This window comes from Pteropus vampyrus, unplaced genomic scaffold, assembly GCF_000151845.1.
Source record: "Pteropus vampyrus isolate Shadow unplaced genomic scaffold, Pvam_2.0 Scaffold15, whole genome shotgun sequence".
NCBI classification, from domain to species: Eukaryota; Metazoa; Chordata; class Mammalia; order Chiroptera; family Pteropodidae; genus Pteropus; species Pteropus vampyrus.
The window spans coordinates 709,112-727,618 of record NW_011888796.1 but is presented as its reverse complement, the minus strand read 5'-3'; the positions used below and the strand labels follow the sequence as shown (position 1 = coordinate 727,618).

General features: G+C 48.8%; 1 protein-coding gene across 1 annotated transcript in view; it reads left to right on the top strand.

Moving 5' to 3' along the window:
• Window positions 1–18,507, top strand: part of GALNT16 (polypeptide N-acetylgalactosaminyltransferase 16) — a 72,237-nt gene that overhangs the window by 32,771 nt on the left and 20,959 nt on the right. The window contains exons 2-6 of the mRNA XM_011383726.2: window positions 9,857–10,014; window positions 13,458–13,556; window positions 14,491–14,558; window positions 15,104–15,169; window positions 17,508–17,629. Coding sequence (XP_011382028.1) covers window positions 9,857–10,014; window positions 13,458–13,556; window positions 14,491–14,558; window positions 15,104–15,169; window positions 17,508–17,629 — 513 coding nt within the window. The remainder of the gene's footprint in view (window positions 1–9,856; window positions 10,015–13,457; window positions 13,557–14,490; window positions 14,559–15,103; window positions 15,170–17,507; window positions 17,630–18,507) is intronic.

Genomic DNA, 18,507 nt, shown 5'->3' with positions numbered 1-18,507 from the left:
TGTGAGCTTAATTGTAGAGTTAATGCCTAGAAATGTAAGGTGATCCTATAAGGTGTATACTGGGACTGTCTCAGGAAAATCAGGTATATGTTTACTGAAAAATGGAACTTCTACTGAGTCAAAAAGTAGTATTTAAAATGCTGATGTAGTGCTGGCTTTGGCAGCACATATACTGAAATGCTGATGTTGTCAGACAGCCTTGATGATGCCAATTTATAATCCACCAACATTCAAGAGCACCTATTTCTTCAGACTTTCAAAATACTGAGCATTATACTAATAATTATTCTTTTTAAATTTTATTTTATTTAAAAATTTTCAGTTACAGTTGACAGTCAATATTCTTTTATATTAGTTTCAGGTGTGCAGCATAGTGGTTAGTCATCTTCCCGATTAGTCTAGTACCCACTTGGCACCATACATAGTTATTACAATATTATTAATTATATTCCCTATGCTGTACTTTACATCCCGTGACTATTTTGTAACTACTAATTTGTACTTCTTAATCCCTTTATCTTTTTCACCCAGCCCCCATCCCTCTCTCATCTGGCAACCATCAGTTTGTTTTCTGTATCTAAGAGTTTATTTGTTTCATTTTTTTTGTTTATTTTGTTCTTTGGATTCCACATAGAAGTGAAATTATATGGTATTTGTCTTTGTCTGATTTATTTCACTTAACATACTACCCTCTAGGTCCATCCATGTTGTTACAAATGGTAAGATTTCTTTTTTTTTAATGGCTGAATAATGTTCCATTGTATATATCACATCTTCTTTATCCAGTCATCTATTGATGGGCACTTAGGTTGCTTCTATATCTTAGGTATTGTAAATAGTGCTGCAGTGATCATAAGGGTGAACTAATAGTTATTCTTGAATTTGCCATACAAATTAGCAAGAAATAATAGCTTGTTTTAATTTGTATTTATTAATAATCAATGAGGCTGAACATTTTTTCTTATTATTGGTCTTTTTGTTTCATATTTTTACAAACTACTTGTTTATGTCCTTTATGTCTACTTTTTTTTTTGAATTATTGGTCCTTATTGATTTGTAAGAGCTCTTTGGAGATTAAAGAAGTTGTTAGTCCATTGTTGGCATATATTTGGCTAATATTTTTTTTCCACTGCGATGTTTTTATTTTGACTTTGGATATTTTTAGCCTTAAAAAAATTTTAAGTCTTTATATAGATTTTTTTAAATGACATTTGGATTTTATGTCCAAGATTACAAAAAACAAAAACAACTAAAAGTAACCAATTTTTACTTTATATTTTTTAGATTTTTTTAAATTTAAATTTTGAGCCACCTAAATTTTATTTTAGTTTAAGAAACAAATTCAGCTTTATTCGTTCCACGTTGTCAAGTCACTTTTCTTAACACCATTCACTGAATAGCATATCTCTCCCATCCCGTCATTTGAAGTGTAGCTATATCTTATGCAAACCATCTATTTATACTTAGGTCTATTTCTGACCTCTCTGTTTTCTTTTATTGATCTATTTGGTCTTATATAACAGTAGTAGTATCTTGCTATATAAAGTCTACCGTCTTTAATATGTCTTAATATCTGGTAGGCCCATTTCCCTATCTTTACTTTTTTTCTCAGATTTTCCCTGATTGTTCACTCCTGTTTAAACTCTTCCAGTGGAACCCTCCCCCACCCACTAACATGGTTGTTATTTCATCAGGATTGCATTGAGTTTGTAGATTAAGCTAGGGAGGACATACCTTTATATCACTAAGACTTTTTCAAGAATAAGCTATGTCTTCCTTTTTTAGGTTCTGTTTAATTACAGGGCAGCCGTCAAGGAAAACATGGAAGAACAGATATAATAAGTGGTTTGTTTAGATTTCATGACATTGCACGACGCGGTCACTGTGCTGTTGCTCATTAATAATGTATGGTTCTGTGCGCTATGCAAAAGTGAGTGAACGTGGTGCCTGACAGCGCATTTCCACTGACTCCAGCACCTGCATCTGTGACACACCGATCAGGTAATCTGTGTCTCTGATTTCTCACTGAATAAAGCTGCATTTTCAGCAGACCCCAAAAGCGATCAAAAGGGCTCTATCCATTAACGAGTATCAGTCTTATCCCCATTTCTAGATTTTATGGCCACTTTCTATATTGTGCCCAGATAAAATGCTAGGCTGCAGCAGGAGGTACCAGTCCAGGGGCATGGTCCTCTTGAAGGGACAAGTTGTACCTGCCCCAGAGGTGGCCCTCAAAAAAAAGTCACACAGGAGGCAGGCTGCTTTTTCCCAATTCACCTACCCCTCCTCCTTTTTCTTTTTGCTTAATTTGATTTTAAAAGTCTGCCTCTGTTGTGCTTTCTTCCATCGGTAGGTGGAACCTATTTCATTATTAGTCATAAACCATAGGTAATGTACTTCTAAGCTTGACCCACAAGGCCAATAATGTACTGCATCGGCTACTACTCTAATTTGGCTTTTTGTTATGAAAAGTGTTATAAACTGAGGTGCCTGGCCCATGATCTGGATCTTGCTGAGTTCTGATGGGTTGAATGTGATCCTGCCCCAGCTGATCTTAACTTAGTGGGTTGGGCAGAAAGCTGTCGCCACCCTTGAAATACTCATACTGTATGCGTTCTATGTATTACATGGCCTATTATTTTTATTTTTCCAGCAGGTGGAAACTGAGCTGTCACACCACATCTCTAGTGAGGACCACCCTTAGAGTCCCTCTATCCCTGGATGGCCTCTGATAATACCTGATAGGTTCAAGTTCAGTAGGTTCTGAAGTGAAACACCTGAAGTGCAATGATAATTTATAAACATTGACATAGTACACTTGTATGACTAGAACAGAACAGTGGTGACCTGCATCATACGTTAGCCAAGAGGATGTTGCTGGGGCCTAGGGCACTCCGGGGTTGCCCTGCCTCAGCAATTCTTCCTGCTGGCTTCCTTTCTCACAGCTGCAGAGCGTGGCAATTATGGTTGGGGGATTGGTACCATCAAGCAGACAAGAGCTAGAACAGGAATTGGCTTTGTCCCCCCTTCGCTGTGACTGCAACAGAAGATCATCAAGACCCTGAGGGTGTTCCTGGCTGGGAAGACCAAGGAGGGCCTGGGCCGACCCAGGGAAATTTGGATATGTGCTGTTTTGGTCTGAGTAATGCACTCTTGTACTTTTCATTTTTTCTATAATCTTTCTATCCATAAGCAAGTGTTCCCATGCCCATGTCAGGCCAAGAGATGACAGCACTGAGCAAATCCCCATCTGAGCCACAGACTGATGCTCTGAACCCTGAGCCCAGGAGGGAGGCAGCCTCCAGGCTGCACTCGTTAGGACCTGGTCGTGTTGTAGGTGCCAGAGTCCAGCTTGCTTTGGAGCCGAAGGACTCACAGTTGGAAGGGGGGTGCCAAGCACATCTGGTCTCAAGAGTCATCTGAAGGCACACAGAGGAAGCTTTGTGCTTAGGCTCTACAGCCAGACAGCCTCAATTCTAATCCCAGCCCAGACACTCAGCAGCTGTGTGACCTTAGGCATGTTGTTTTATCTCTCTGGGCCTCAGTTCTCACCGCTGTAAAATGAGACTATGACAAGCACTTATTTGGCAGGAATTCTTGGAGATAGAAGTAAGCACCTAGCCTAATGCCCAGCTCATAGCAGACCCTCAATGAGCAGTGAGCATTAGCTCATTACTGTAGAAGAGACCCAATCTTTCCTCATACCCTGCAGAGGTGTGGTTTGGAGGGTAAGGCAAGATTCTGGGACTCTTCGCAGACTGAGGAATGCTCTACTCCAGCTAGATAAACTGATAAGCAGGTGGAAACTGAGCTGTCACACCGTATCTCTAGTGTAGACCACCCTTAGAGTCCCTCTATCCCTAGATGGCCTCTGGGCCAGGCAAAACATAGAAAATGAGACCCAGGGAGCTTGTGACCTGGAATCCACCTGGATCTGAGCACAGACCCTCTGGAATGTGAACCCGATGTCTTGTCCCAGCCTTGAATAGAGGACCCTATTTGGCTCAGATCCCTAAGGGAGTGGGCAGTGCACCCCTCTTCTTTTCTGGTGAGACTACTTGTGTCATAAAACTGTGCAGTCATCAGCGCCCCTGGAAAAGTCAGGTCGTTGTGGGGAATCTAACTGGAAGCCCAAATTTGGCTTCCCAGGCAGCCCCTACCCTGTGCTCCTGAGTAATTAAACCAGAGCCTCCTGGGCCTGTGGGCATGAGTGGTACAAGGTGGTGGTTTCCATTGCAGCCATGGAAGCTCTAGCTGAGTTGCGGTTGGCTCTGCTAATGGTGAAGCTCTGGGTCAGTACATATAGAGGCCAAAACACCAGACTCGTGGCGAGGGGCCTTGGGAAGGGGATCAGGGCACATGGTCTCTAAGGGCCGTCTTCATTCTTGGTCCTGTGATTCCACCAGACCATAACTAGCAGTCATTCACCATCTTGCATCTGTTTAAGGCAGCCTTGGTAACATACTGGAACCTTCTGGAGAGCTTTAAGAACTCCTGATGCTTGTGTCCCACTTGCACAGTTTCTGATTTAATTAGTCTTGGGAAAGGCCTTGGCACCAAGATTTTAAAAATCTTCCCAGATGATTCTAATGTGCCACTGGCAAAAAGGCAGATGAGCTAATAATAATCAATAATTACAATTTAAGTGGCAGATACTACGCTAAGCATGTTATCTATATTATCTCCTTCAGTCCTCCCAAGAATCCCCATTTTCCAGATGAAGAAGCATGCTCAGAAAGGGTAAGAGAGCAGTAAGCACCGGCATTCTATCCCAGGGCTGCCAGATTTCAAAAGCCAGGCTGGTAACCCCTATAATAACTGCCTTTGAGGCAACGTGAAGAGGAACACCGGTACATGTCTGGGGCAGGCCCCTCAGGAACGGTTGGTACCCTAAGAGTTTCCCCTGTACCCAACCTGAGGTTCCTGGCTCTTCGTTGGCTAGTTGGAGCACTGGCAGGACAAGTGGGGTTGGCTACTTCCCCAGAACCCAGCGACTCAAGAAGCCCTGGGGGACCCGCCTTTTCATTTGGGAGAGGTGGAACCTGAGACTTTGTGCTCGGAGAGATGGTGAATCATGAACTTAGTTTCCCAGTTCTCGTAATGAATGGCAGTCTTTCAACTTGGGACATAGCATCAGGTGAGATTTCGTTCCCAGGGGAGAGGTAGGGAATCACATTTTGTTCGCCAGGTGTTTTGGGTTTAAAGCAGACTCAGAAAAAAAGGAGGCATCCATAAAATAGGACCAGAGCTTTTTTATTTGCAGTTTCATTGAAATTTAGCGAAAGGCAAACCCAGCAGGTACCTGTTTTACTGGCAGTAAAAGGAAATTGGACAGCAGTTATTTAAAAGGAGTCGGAGTTGTTTAAATCTAAAATGTAGGGGTAAGCGTATGTTTTAAAAGAAAGTTTACAAGGCTTGGGGATTTGGGTTGAACTGTTTTTGATGAATATGACATGGAAAATATTTTCTTTTCTTATTTTAAACTTTCCCCTTTGCTGTTTGTTTTCTAAATTTAGCGGTCAAAAAGAAATATGCAAATATAGCTGGAAAAAAAAAACTGGAACAAGTCAGGCAAGTTTCAAAGTTTGGTCGACGTGATAGACTGAAAATAAAACTCTCCAAGATGAGAAATAATTCTTCTCATTTTATAGAGCAAAGTCATTATTTCGGCTTAAACAATTTCAGATGTGATTGACCTTATTAGACGTGGAAGTGCTGGATCTGGCACTTCTCAAACGGACAACAAAGACCGGGGAGGAGGTGGCTGCCTAAATGTCAGCCAAGAACTCTCTGCAGGAGACTGGAGGGCTGTGGGAGGTTCATCAGGCTGTCACTCACCACCTCCCCAACCTTGTTCCTGCTCATGGCAAATCAAGGGCCTCTTACACCATGGTCTAGGTGGAACCCCCTGCCCCAAAGCCTGACCACAGCCTTGCCTTCTAGGGAAGGCTGGGAATGCCCTACCCAGCTCTGGGCTCAAATCACTGGGCCAGATGCCAGAGACCAGCCTGATATCTTAGAGTGGATGGCTGCCACCTACACCATGTCATTGTGGCTCATTTGTTGGTTTTTGTTTATTTTGTTTCTTACTTTTTGAGAATGGTTTTTTATTTATTGAAAGAACTGCGGACTGACATCTCTGAACTTTTAGTCATTAGAGAAGAATATTCAACTCAAACTAGTTCAAGGAGAAAGAGAGAGAGAGAGGGCAAGAGCCACTGAAAGTCATGTGATGTGTCAGAGGATCCCATTTATTATCTGTTTTCTCCTCAATTGATCATAAGTAAGTTGAGAGCAGAGACGATATTTAGGTATTCATTCATTCACTCATTCACTCATTCATTCCTTTATTCAGGAAATGCCCGCTCAATACCTACTATGTGTCAGGTGCTTGGAGCTCAAAGATGAGGAGCTCACCATCTAGTGGAAAAGAAAGAAGTAAAGCACAACTGCCAGTGCCATGTGATATAAGAGCTCCATGAACACCCCCTCCAGAAAGGGCAGTGCAGGTCCCATCAGTGACTCCAAGTGGCTCCAAGCCCAGGATCTCAGACTTCTCAGGCTGATCCAGATATAGCTCCTCATGGCCCCACAGCCTAAAGCCAAAGGACACATTTACCCCTCACATGCTGATATGCCAAGCAAGCAGCGTGATGGGAAAAGGAGATAGCAACGCATTTTCCCTTTAGGAGAGGGGAGAAGGGGAACGTCATTCACTGGTCACCAGTTCGTGGTGTGTGCGCTGACTCCGGACTCCTGCCCCAGCTGGGGTTGAGGTGGGGTGAGCCTCCATGGCCACTTCTCCAGCTACCTGTGCTCTAAGGTTAGGTGTGCAGGGGTTATTCATGACCCTCCATGGCTGTGCCTTGTGTGAGATGGAGAAGGAAAGGGGCCAGATTCCTGGATTTCTCTTCTGGAGACCGTACTGCTTTTTGCTTATTTCTGTCTTCACAGCCTTTTGCACAGTATCTGCACATATAGACTTTCAGTAACTAGTGGGATGCCCATAGGATACCACCTGTGGATACCCAGGGCGGGGATCTGAACCAGGCTGTGGAGCATGGGGGAGAGCATCAGGGATGGCCCTTAGATTTGTGGTTTGGAGGATCTGGAGGATGGGACTGCCCATCTCTGCAACAGGCAACTAAGGAGAAGCAGCTGCTTTAGGCATCAGTGAGGAATTCATTTTGAGGTGCTGAGTTAGAGGTACCCATGGGACATTCAAAGGCCTGGAAGTCTCCAGATCAAAGAACAGGGCCGAAGGGAAAGGAGAGTTGGAATGCTGGAAGAAAATGAGCTGTGGGTGGGCGTGTGAACTGGGGGTAGATTCCAAGGAAGAAGAGCTCTGGGCGGTGATGGGTGAGGCCAGGAAGGCACTGGATGGAGAGAAAGCGATAGCCTCACAGAAGTCACATCCCACCCTTCCTCAGTATCCCCTCCACTTGGCTGACTCGAAGCCAACCAGTTTTTCAGCTCCAAACCCTGGGGACTGCTGGGTCAATGTGAAAGCAGAGCTAAGACCTCTGGGAGGGGGCAGGCCTTGTGTTTCCATGGCACCATCTTCACAGGTGAAGGGTCTAACCTTGGAGGAGGGCTGGACCATCAGAGGCTGTGGGCCTGTGGGAGGGAGCAGCAGATGTTTCCTGACAGCATCTATAAGGATGTCTAGCTCAGTTTTGAGGCCCTGAGAGGGACTTCTCCAAAGTGCCTTGGCCTGAGCAGATGCTCTTCTGCAACATTCCCTATGGCCTTGAGGAAGCTTTGAACGAGGTGCGGGAAGGCTGCAGACTGGGGTTGGGGGGACAGTCTCAGAAGCATTCCTTCCACTTCCTGGCACATGGGAGATATTCAGTGAAGCTTTGTCGAATGAATGGGTAGATGAATGAATGAGTGAATTCAAGCATTTGTAAACGAATGAATGCTCAGGTGATTCTTAGAACTCCCAGAAGAGTGCCCCAGTGACTGGTAGATGGGAAGCTCTCAGTCAATGTTTATTGGGCGATAGGTGAGTGTGGGATGAGGGCTCAAAGGTTTCCTGAGCCCAAAGAGTAGCCTTAAGTTCTAAATAAATAAACGTTACTTCCCACAGTGGACTTGAAGGATAGTTCGTGGCATACTCTCCCTTTGGGAGCTTCTGCAGTTTTTCTTTTGTTTTAGCTCCTCCGCCGTCAGCTGGGGACAGCTTTCCATCTCCCTGACCCTGATCTGGGAGGAAGAGGGGTCAAGTTAACACATTCTTTTCCCGGATGGGAAGGACATAAAGGATCTCCCTCATTCTCACTTTCAAAGTTGGACAGCTTGGGTCCTTCTAGTAATGCAGGGTTCAAGTCAGAACATTCTCTCTCTCCTTTCCCTCCTTCCTTCTTTCCCTCTGTCTGTCTTTCCTAAAATGGATTTCGAGACTATGGGGGCTCTGCTACATCTGTCCAGTCCTTTGCATGGCACTAACTCAGAATGTCACAGTGTGGCGGCTGCAGCTATTGTCACCACCCTGAGCACAGACACCCTAAGTATCTGTCTATAGTAGTGGACTCAATGAAATCTCCCTCACTGGTCCTTATCTCAGGGAGATCAGGGACTGGTCCTAGGACAGGATGTGCAACCGGAAGCGGGAACACTACCGAGTGGCCTCCTTTAAGGGAGTCAGTGCTTCCTGGAGCCTTCTGCATTCCTGTCTGGCGAGATTGGGAGCTGGGCTCTCAGGGGGACATGGAGGCCCTTGGCTGTTGGTGGATGTCCCTGGCATCACCTAACACATTGGTTTCCTTTCCTGCAGGCCCAGCTGCCTTCCTGGTATCATCTCTCTGGGGACTAGGCCTGTGACAGAGTCCTCCTTTAGGGGTTCTGTGCATGGACAATTCTCACCTGCCTTCCTACTGCTTCTGTGTGCCCATGGCTCCCACCCAGGCTGCTGGTCAGGATGGAGTCAGGAGGCCCTCAGTTGATGATATTTCAAGGCTCTCTGGGGAACATTCAGCCAGCAGTTTGGTTCAAATACTGAGGTGTCGGCATCTATCCATTCATCTCAGATGTGTCCTTCCCCAGCGTCTTTCATGGGGGGACTTTGGGAGCACAGAGCAGGGCGTGGCTAAGAGAGGGGACGCTGGGCCACGGCATCTGTTATTCATCACTCCCCAGCACTTAGCACGGGAGGACCAAGTAGATCTGACATGAGGCTATTTCAGCAGCACACGCAAGTCTCTGAGAAGAGGTATCATTTTCTGTGCACTTGACTTCTAGCAGCCCTGGCAATAGCCTGTGAGGGCCTGCTTATCCTCACAGGTAGTTCTCTGTGTAGCAACTTGTCTAAGCCCTTGGTGTTTAACTCATCGTGCCTAGCCCATCGTCAGGCCCAAGTTCACCCCTAGGAGACTGTTGATCTGCTGGTCGATCGGCAACCTCCAGCCTTGTTGGTGATCCCCTCAGGATACCTCATTTTGGGGGTCTGATACGCTCCAGAGTTGTCCTCTCTATATCCAGCACAACAATGATTAAGAGTATGCGTTTCAAAGTTAAAACGATGAGTTTGAATCCAGAACCTGTGACTTACTAAGTCTCCCCTTGAGCTTTTTGAAAAATAGACTTTATATATTTTAGAGCAGTTTTTTGAGCAGAAAGTATGGAGAGTCCTCACATACCCCTTCCCCCTCCTCACACACAGGTACTGTTCTTAACTTCTTGAGCCTCAGTTTCCTCATCTGTACAACAGGGGAGATAATGACCTCTTGCACATGGAGTTGGGGTCAGGTACAAATGAGGTCTTACAGGTGGCTCCCACCTGGTAATTAGTGCTTACTAATTAGTGGCTACTTCATCCTCTTGCCTGTGGCCCCACTGATGCTGACCTTTGTCTCAGGTGACAGGAACACCCTCGAGGGGCTTTGATGAGAAGGCGTACCTGGCGGCCAAGCAGCTGAAGGCGGGAGAGGACCCCTACAGACAGCACGCCTTCAACCAGCTGGAGAGTGACAAACTGAGCTCTGACCGGCCCATCCGGGACACCCGCCATTACAGGTGTGGCCTCTTTTGTGCTGATGGAGAAAGAAAGGGCCAACCCCAGGTAGCCTGTTTCCTTTCAGGATTTAAGAAACGAGGAAGATTTCCTCAGTCTCCGTCTAGTTATTGGGACATTCAAGTCCTCATCCTCAGCTGTTCTCCTGACGCCTCTTTACTTCATTGCCCTGCCAAGGGCCTGAGAAGGCCAAGGAGAACTTCCCAGCTGGGAGGCCCCTCAGCACCTCAGTCTGAAGTGCCAGTGAGAGTGACCTGCCAGGGGACCACAGGAGGTCCAAGGGGCTAGGCAAGCCAGGTGTTCCAGATGCCCTGCTATGGAGCCTGAGGTGAAGAGGGACCACCCGCTCTGCCTACACCGTGAAAACAGCACAGTGCTGTGCACTGCCCATTGCCACCTCTTTCCTTCCTTTCTTCCTGCCCCGTTGCTACCTCTTCCTCGAAACTCCCGGGAAGGCTTCCCGGCCTTGCTCTTAGTTCTCCCAGGGTGATAGGTACAGGAGGCTATAAATCAAGGATCAAGGACACCTTCCACGCTAATTCCAGCTCCTACAATTCTCATTGTGAGTGACCGACCTTGGGCAGGTCATCAACCCCCCTTGGTTCAGGCCCTTGTTGTGTCCTGTCTAGATTATACAAGTCACCACCTCGTCTCATCTCTTCCTGCCCTGACCTACAAGAACAGTCTGAGCTCCTTCGTCTGAAGAGTGAGGGGCACCCCCTCTCCCCTTGGACCTCTGCTCCTTTTCACCTGGTGTTGAATGCTCCCCCAATCCTGAACTTTTCCTGTCTCGCTCCTCATCTTCCCACATGCTGTTCCCTCTGCCTGAACCGTGCCCCTCGCTCCTCCCCACCTTTACAGCTCTCCTCGGTGTCCTCTCCAGGGAAGTTTCCTTAGCAACACAGGGTGCTTTGGGGACCTCCTCTACACTCTGTGCAGACAGCTAACAGGGCAGCAAGGGATTGCTGGAGCTGACCTATCCATGTCCCTGCATGGGCTCTGTTGGACCCAGCTGTGTATCCAGTGCCAGGCTGGTCCTAGTTTGAGGGTAGGCGAGAATGACTGGGGTCAAGGTTGCGTTTCCTTCTGAAGCAGCTACTCCGCAGCCCAAAAGGTGTATGTGAGCTCAGAGTGCAGAAGGGGGCCTGATTTTAGCACCTTCCTTGTCACTCATGGAGGTGTGCCTGAAGTCCACGTGGAGTTCGGGGAGCTCCAGACTATCCTTAACCACAGCACTGTCAGCCTCCAGAAACCACTCGTGCTACCAAATTGGGTAATAATCCTGCTGCTCAGAAGGCTCCCACCCAGGTCTAACAGCTAATTCAGGCCCCAGGAATTCTTTCCCTTTCAGTCATGGGGCAGTCTCCCCTCGTGTCTGCCTGCACGTTGGGGCCTTCCAGGTTATATCTATACAACTCCACTTGAAGACCTTTCGTGGGCAGCCCTGACCATGGCCAAACTAGGTCCAAGGCCTGGAGGTTCTGCTGACCCAAATCTGTGAACTGAGAGTCTGGCCTGGATCACCTCTGCCCTCCCTCCCACCCACCCAACTCAGCCTCCTCAGGTGTTCACTGAGGAGCTTAAAGCTGAAGTCCCTCTTGCGGTTACACGTATATTAAAACGAGGCTTCATCTCCAAGGCAGTGATGGGTTGGGGAGGCCCAGTGCTGTTGCCTGGCCTTCTCAGAAACGCAAGGTGGATCAGGAGTGTGTGTGTGTCTGTGTGTCTGTGTGTCTGTATGTGTGCACGTGCACGCACACGTGTGCGAAGGGGGAGCAAGGGAGGTTCTGGCTTTGGTGGGCAGGACCTCCCATGGTGGAGCCAGGTATTCTAGGGTGAACCACACTCTTGCCCTTGGCCTTCCAGGCTGCAGTGTCCACTGGACTGTAGGCTAGTTCCTGGTCCAACCCTCAGTCTAGGGGGCGCCCCTCAAGGGGAGCGAAGACAGACCTACCAGCTTCACAACCCCAAATTCGAAACACAGGCATGAGATGAACCTCTTCATAGGCCCTTGGTTCCTAGGAACTGCTGGATAAATCCCCATCATCACTGATATGAATCTCAGAGAAATGCAGGGTGGAGAGAGTCGGAAGGGGTGGGTGGGAGGAGGTCAAGCCTACCCTCCAGTTGGGGTGTGGGTATCTTGGCCACCTCAGGTGGAGAATGGACATTGAAATCCAGATTCCCCTTTTCCTGGCACTAAGTGGTTGGGGTTCAAGGATAGAGACCTGGGGTTCCCAGAGGTATATGCTGGGGCGCTGGGCACCCAAGAGGTCGCTGCTTCTCTCAGCACTCTGCATCTTATTAGGTACCCCCAAGTCAGCATGCCTTTGGGAGGGTGAGCACTTAGGAAGCCTAGCTTCTCCAGGGACAGAGGTGACTTCCCTTGCCTCCCCTACTCCCTCCCATCCCCTCTCAAAGAGTATTTATTATTTTGAAGCCTCTCAGAATTTCTCCCATGGGGGTCCCAGGCTGGTGGACCTCCTGTCTGTCTAACCCGATCTGCTCTGCAGGGCAGGAAATGGGCCTGGGAATTCAGCTGTGAGCTGCTGTCAGTGGAATGAATGCTATAATGAAAAAAATAGTCACTGCCGGAATAGCAACTGTAACAAAGAAGATGCCATGAAAACCAGCGCCGCGGCTGCCTTCCCGCCGGCCCCAGGAGTGTGAACGAGCGCCTTCGCAGAAAGGCAGGGAAGGAGGCTGGCGGGAATGGATTGTTTTCATTCCCTTTCCCAAGGAAGGGGAGCCAGCGGGCCAAAAATGTGATGTCTGGAGATGGCAAGCACAGAGCTGCTGCGAGGGAGTGGGCTGGTGGGAACTGCCTTTGGTGTCTTCTCGGAGGTTTCAGCTTCCTCCAGGAGTCCCGGAGAGGCTGCTCCCCTGCCTGGTGTCACCAACCGGCTGTTAGTGTTGGGCAGTGAGAGGGAGGAATTCACGGGACAGCAGGATGGGGGCGACTCCTTTCCAGTTCCTACCAAATGTCATGAGCCCAGAGAGGCAAAATAAGAAGCTACAGGGCGTCAGAGACAAAAGAGAAGCTATTTCCCTCCCCCCACCCCATTCTGTCTCTTGGCTGCTTTGTTGGGCAGGGAGTTCTGTCTGCTGGACCATGACTGGGTCCTGGGCCCGGTGCTGCCTGCACATAGTCAGAGCCCTCCTAAACACTTTGGGGACTGTGGGCTCCCAGTGCTCTAGGTCTTTGGTGAAGAGCCCCCCTGGCATGGGAAGGTCCCCCAACCTGTGGCATCCCTCTGAGGACTCCCGGTGGCCTGAGCAGGGTGGAGCCTGGGTGTGGAGGGGCAGCGCCCACATCCTGGCTTCAGGCTTGCCTTCTCTGCCCCACAGAGGTATTCTAGTGGGCAGCAGGCTGGACAAAGAAGCCTCAGCTCTGCCCCGAGGACACTCCTACAGCTGCCTTCTGACCTCTCTGCTCCCTTCTTAGTTGCCCGTCTGTGTCCTACTCTGTGGACCTGCCGGCCACCAGCGTCGTCATTACTTTCCACAACGAAGCCCGCTCTACCCTCCTGCGCACTGTGAAGAGGTGAGCCCTACCTCGGGACCCTCATCACCATGGTGCTGCTTCCTGTGGCCTGGGGGTGGTCTGCTGAGCCCCTGGCAAGGGAGGACACCTGGAGGGTGCTGTGGCCAGATGGTGTGAAGACCAGTGGGCACTGGGAGGGGAAGTCTTGCCTTCCGAGAAGCTGGTGAATTAGGGTCAGGGAGACCCCAGAAGTCCAATTGTTAGTGAGATGCACAGTCCAACGAAAGGTCAAGTCCCCAGGATGAGGTCAGAAATGCGGAGGTCAGGAACCCAGAGAGGCAGGGATGGACATGGGGCCGCAGGTGGATGGGTGCCAGGCCAGTAGGGGCCCATCAGTGATTATGAGAGAGGTACCCCTTCTGTTTTCCTAAGCGTGGCCCTGTGTTCACGTTCAACTCCTACTCGCCCTATTTCTTTAATGAACCTGGATGAGGACAGGGTTCAGAAAGGAGTGCCCAGGGGTATTCCAGGGATTAAAGGAGCTTGGGTTTCCTTTCTGAGGGAGTGAGGAAGAGGAGGGACAGTGGGAGGGAAAGAGTTGGGGGTTTCCTGAGAACATCCCTCCTGACCCAGAGGCCAGAAGGAGCCTCATTAGTCTTCTAGGCAGGCAGCTCCAGGTTCATTTGGGGGTGGCCCCTGGGTAGGCAGCCAGAGCAGCTATTGGTCCTGCCTTGACAACTAGACTGGGGCAGTGCCCGTCTTTCCTTCTGGGGTGGGTCTCAAGTGCCTGAGGGTCCAGGCAGCAGGGTTGCCGGGTCCTCAGAAGAGCCTGAGGAAGATACTGCTTCTCGGCCACTGATCAGGGCACAGAAGGTTTGCAAGCAGCTGGCGGTGGCTAGCCCCCGAGCTGGGTGGTGGGGATCCCCATGGCAGGGAGAGGTAAATGGAAGGTGGCCCCTAAATCTGGGCTCCTCTGTCCCCATTACTGCTCCAGTGTTCTGAACCGAACTCCTCCCAACCTGATCCAGGAGATTATTTTAGTGGATGACTTCAGTTCAGATCGTAAGTATCCGCCTTCTTTGTTTGCACCCCACCAAACCCCCTCGTTTCCCCAAAATGCTGAGGCAAGCACTCTGAAGTTGTCCTGGCCATCACTGGCTGACCTTTGCCCCTCATTGGGATCTTCAGTCTTTTCTAGGTGCCCTCTCTGATGCTAAAGGAGGGGAAAGAGTGGTATTGCTTTGATGGGACGCTGGTGAGAGGAAATTTTTAAGTATTTAAAATAACATAATTATTACAAGCTTCCTTATTATAGCTGCCATGAGCAGATTTGTCCATTCTTCTAGCTCCATAGGTGATGGTGCTGGTGCTCTCTGGCGCCCCCTGGTGGTAATGCCATATGTACACGCACCCCTTACTCCCACCTGGGAGTGGGGGGCAGGGCAATCCCTTGGCCACTAGAGATGGCCATGCTGCTCCATGCCTCCCCAGCCCCAGCCCTTCCTCTGGGCGTGGTATGGGACAGCTCTTGGGCAGTTCCAGTGGAGGCCAAACCACTTGTGGCCTGATGCCCATATCTGAATGAGCGTCCTTTTCCTCACCCTCAGCCGAAGACTGTCTGCTCCTGACCAGGATCCCCAAGGTCAAGTGCCTGCGCAATGACCGACGCGAAGGTAAGTTCTTGGACCCTAGGTGCCACCGCAGACCCACTTTGGTCTAGACATCCGCACCTCCCCGCTTCCTTTTGGTGCCGTGTCATCCCAGGCCAGCATGGTCTTACTGCATTCCTGGTGGCCAGGACCAAGGTCTGTGGAAAGACCTTCCTGCTCTCCCAGGTCGGTTCCTATCCCAGCGTGACTGCAGGCAAGTTGCTCCACTTCTGACTACCTTGGTTGTCTCTTCTGAGAAATGGGGATACTAATAGTACCCTTTCTTCCTTGTACAGGTACTGTAAGGATTAAATGAGATAGGATGTATGGAAATGCTTTGAGAAATCAAAGGGCAGTATAAAGTAGATGTAACCTCACTTCCAACTGAGAGGTGTTTTGGGCATCAACTATGGCATAGGATTGTGTTTGGCTCTCTGGGGTGCATAACAGAAATATAAAATGCAGTCCCTGCCCTTGTAGAGCTTATCGGAATCCATCAGAACAGGCTGGTTATAATTACATGGTTGAATGGAGATCGGAGGCGAGGGCACCAAAAGAGAGGGGAGTGACCAGGGAGTGGGCCTTGAATGGATGAGGGGGTTTGTGAGACAGGGGAATGAGAGAGAGCATTCCAGGCTCGTGGATTCTGCAGGCAGAGGCTCAGGTCAAGCACGGGTACACATGGAATACTAATAGCCCTTCTCCTAGGTGCTCACCCTGTAGCAGGGATTGACTTTGTCTGCATTCTCACATTCAGTACTCATAACAGCCCATTTTCCCCAGATAAGGAAACCGGGGTTTAAGGAGGTTCAGTAATTTCCCCAGGGGGACGAATAGAGGAGCTAGGATTCTAACCCTAGTGTGGAGGGTCACCCCAAAGCCCAGCTCTTCACCTCCCTCTACTTACTCTCCCTTTCAGGGATAATCTGGGCCTGGTCAGCAGGGGGAATGAATGGAGTGAGGGTAGATGAGAGAGGACCTCTGAAGCCAGAGAAAGGCATTCTGACTTGATAAGGCAAATAGTAGGGAGCCACTGAAGCTTTGAGAGAGAGAGAGAGAGAGAGAGAGAGAGAGAGAGAGAAGAGCGGGGAATGTGACAGGCATATTTAATAAAGACCAGTCAGACCAAGGAGACTTTCATACTGGAATGGAAGAGGCCAGAGAGAAATCTCCCAAGTAGGACAGGTTCTCTAATAACATAGTTTCGTTGTAACATTGATGAGATACTGTAGGAACTTAACTCTTGCTTTTATCAGTTAGCCTGTGGTAAAACTTGTTTTGTTATTTTTGTTATATGTCGGTTCACTTAAAGTTACAGAAACTATCTACGATGTTAAGTGAAGACTTACTCTACCGGGTTATAGGTGCCTATAGTTCTTTGAATATACTACTCCCTAATGTGGATGTAAATGTATGCAATTAAAGTAAGAAGGTTTAAATTAGGTGCTTTATAGCTACCTATTGAGCAAAAAGATGGGACAGATGGACTTTTGCACAGATGGATGGATAATCAAATGGATAGAGGCAGAATGCTGGGCAGAGGTGTGGCCAGGAAAATCTCTCCAAGAAGCCGCTTTTATTCTGAGCTCTTAGAGTGAGGCCCTTCCATCCCCACAACTCACAGGACAGTAGTGGCTGCTCTGTAAGAGGCAAGACCAGCTGGACCTCCTTTTTCCTGACCAGGTCATTCCCCAGCCCAGACCATAGAGCTGGCAAAACCAAGGCCATTCTTTGGTGGTCAGTGAGCCATCAGTGAGACTGTGGGGTACAGGACTGGAAGCAGAGCAGAATCTAGCGCATGTAGGTCTCCTGGGCACCAGGCACTCCCCACAACAGGCAAGGTTGTTCTCTCTCTGAATCTCCTAGGTAAGAAAACTGAGTCTCAGAGAGGTTAAATAATGTGCTTAAGGTGAGTGTAGGAGCTGGCATACTAACTCCAGCCTATCCTAGTCCAGAAGATTCTGTGTCTCACGTGATGGTGCAGCTGGAGGAAATCACCCTGCGGTTCCCAGAGAATGGGGAAAGAGTTGTGGTTTCTGGTTCTCCTTTGGTACCAAACCACACTTTATTGCAATTTCCATTAACTAAACTCTGACTGTTCACCAGTGTGTCTGCAGAGCCCAGAACAGTGTCTGGCACACGGAGGGCATCAGAGAATGACCTTGGAGTGATAACAGTTGATGGATGGATGAGAGAGAAAAAAAGAGAGAGAGATAGGAAATAAACAAATACAAAGTAAAGTTCAGTCACAGTAACTCAGAGGAAACCTCAGTCCCCGAAGGGGCAGAGGGCCCTGAGACTTTGGGGGAATGGCTGGGAAGCAAATTGGCTCAGCACCAACCCCCGTCCACTCCCATTGCAGGGCTGATCCGGTCCCGGGTTCGCGGGGCTGATGTGGCCTCAGCTGCCATCCTGACCTTCCTGGACAGCCACTGCGAAGTGAACACCGAGTGGCTGCAGCCCATGCTGCAGCGGGTTAAGGAGGTGGGTCTGTATGTCCCCGGGGGAGCTCTGTCCCTCAGAACGTGCTTGCCATGTCTTGGCATGAGGGCATAGGAACCGACTTTGAAGTTGGGTGGGCAAAGTAGGAGCCTAAATGATCTGCTGTCTCCTGAGCGACTTTACATTATCGAGCTTTCTCACCTGAAAACTGGCATAATTATAATACTTGTCCAACTGAGGTGTTGTGAGAATTGAATTGGATAAAAGCCTGGGTGAGCTATGAAGCTCCAACTACAAATGGGCACTGCTGTTTTCCCCTTGGGGCAGGCAGGGTGCTGTGCTGGGGTGGGAGGGTCTTTGGGTTAGTCTGGGAAGCCCGAGAGGGAGGGAAGAGGGGATGGTGTTCTCAAGGAGGTGGGGGCCACCATGTGCCTGCTGTTCTCTAGAATGGGGAGGATTTGGACAGATGGAGGGAAGGATGAGGTGATTACAACTCATTTACAAAAAGACAAATGCCCCAACTTAAAAACGGGCAAAGGGTTTGAATGGACATTTCTTTAAGGAAAATACACAAGTGGCTAACAACACATGGAAAGATGCTCAACATTACTAAGTCCTTAGGGAAATGCAAGGGGGGAAAACTACAGTGAGATATCACTGGGTACTACTAGGATGGCTGTAATCAAAGGGCAGACAGTAGCAAGTGCTGGTGAAGATGAGGATAGATAGGAGCCTTCATATATTGCTGGCAGGAATGTCAGGTGGTGCATCCCTTTGGAAACCAGTCTGGCAGTTCCTCAAAAGTCTGAACACAGAGTTATCGTATGACCCAGCAATTCTACAGCTAGGTATGTACCCGAGAGAAATGAAGCATACTCCACACAAAAACTTATACACAAGACTTCTGAGCAGTATTATTC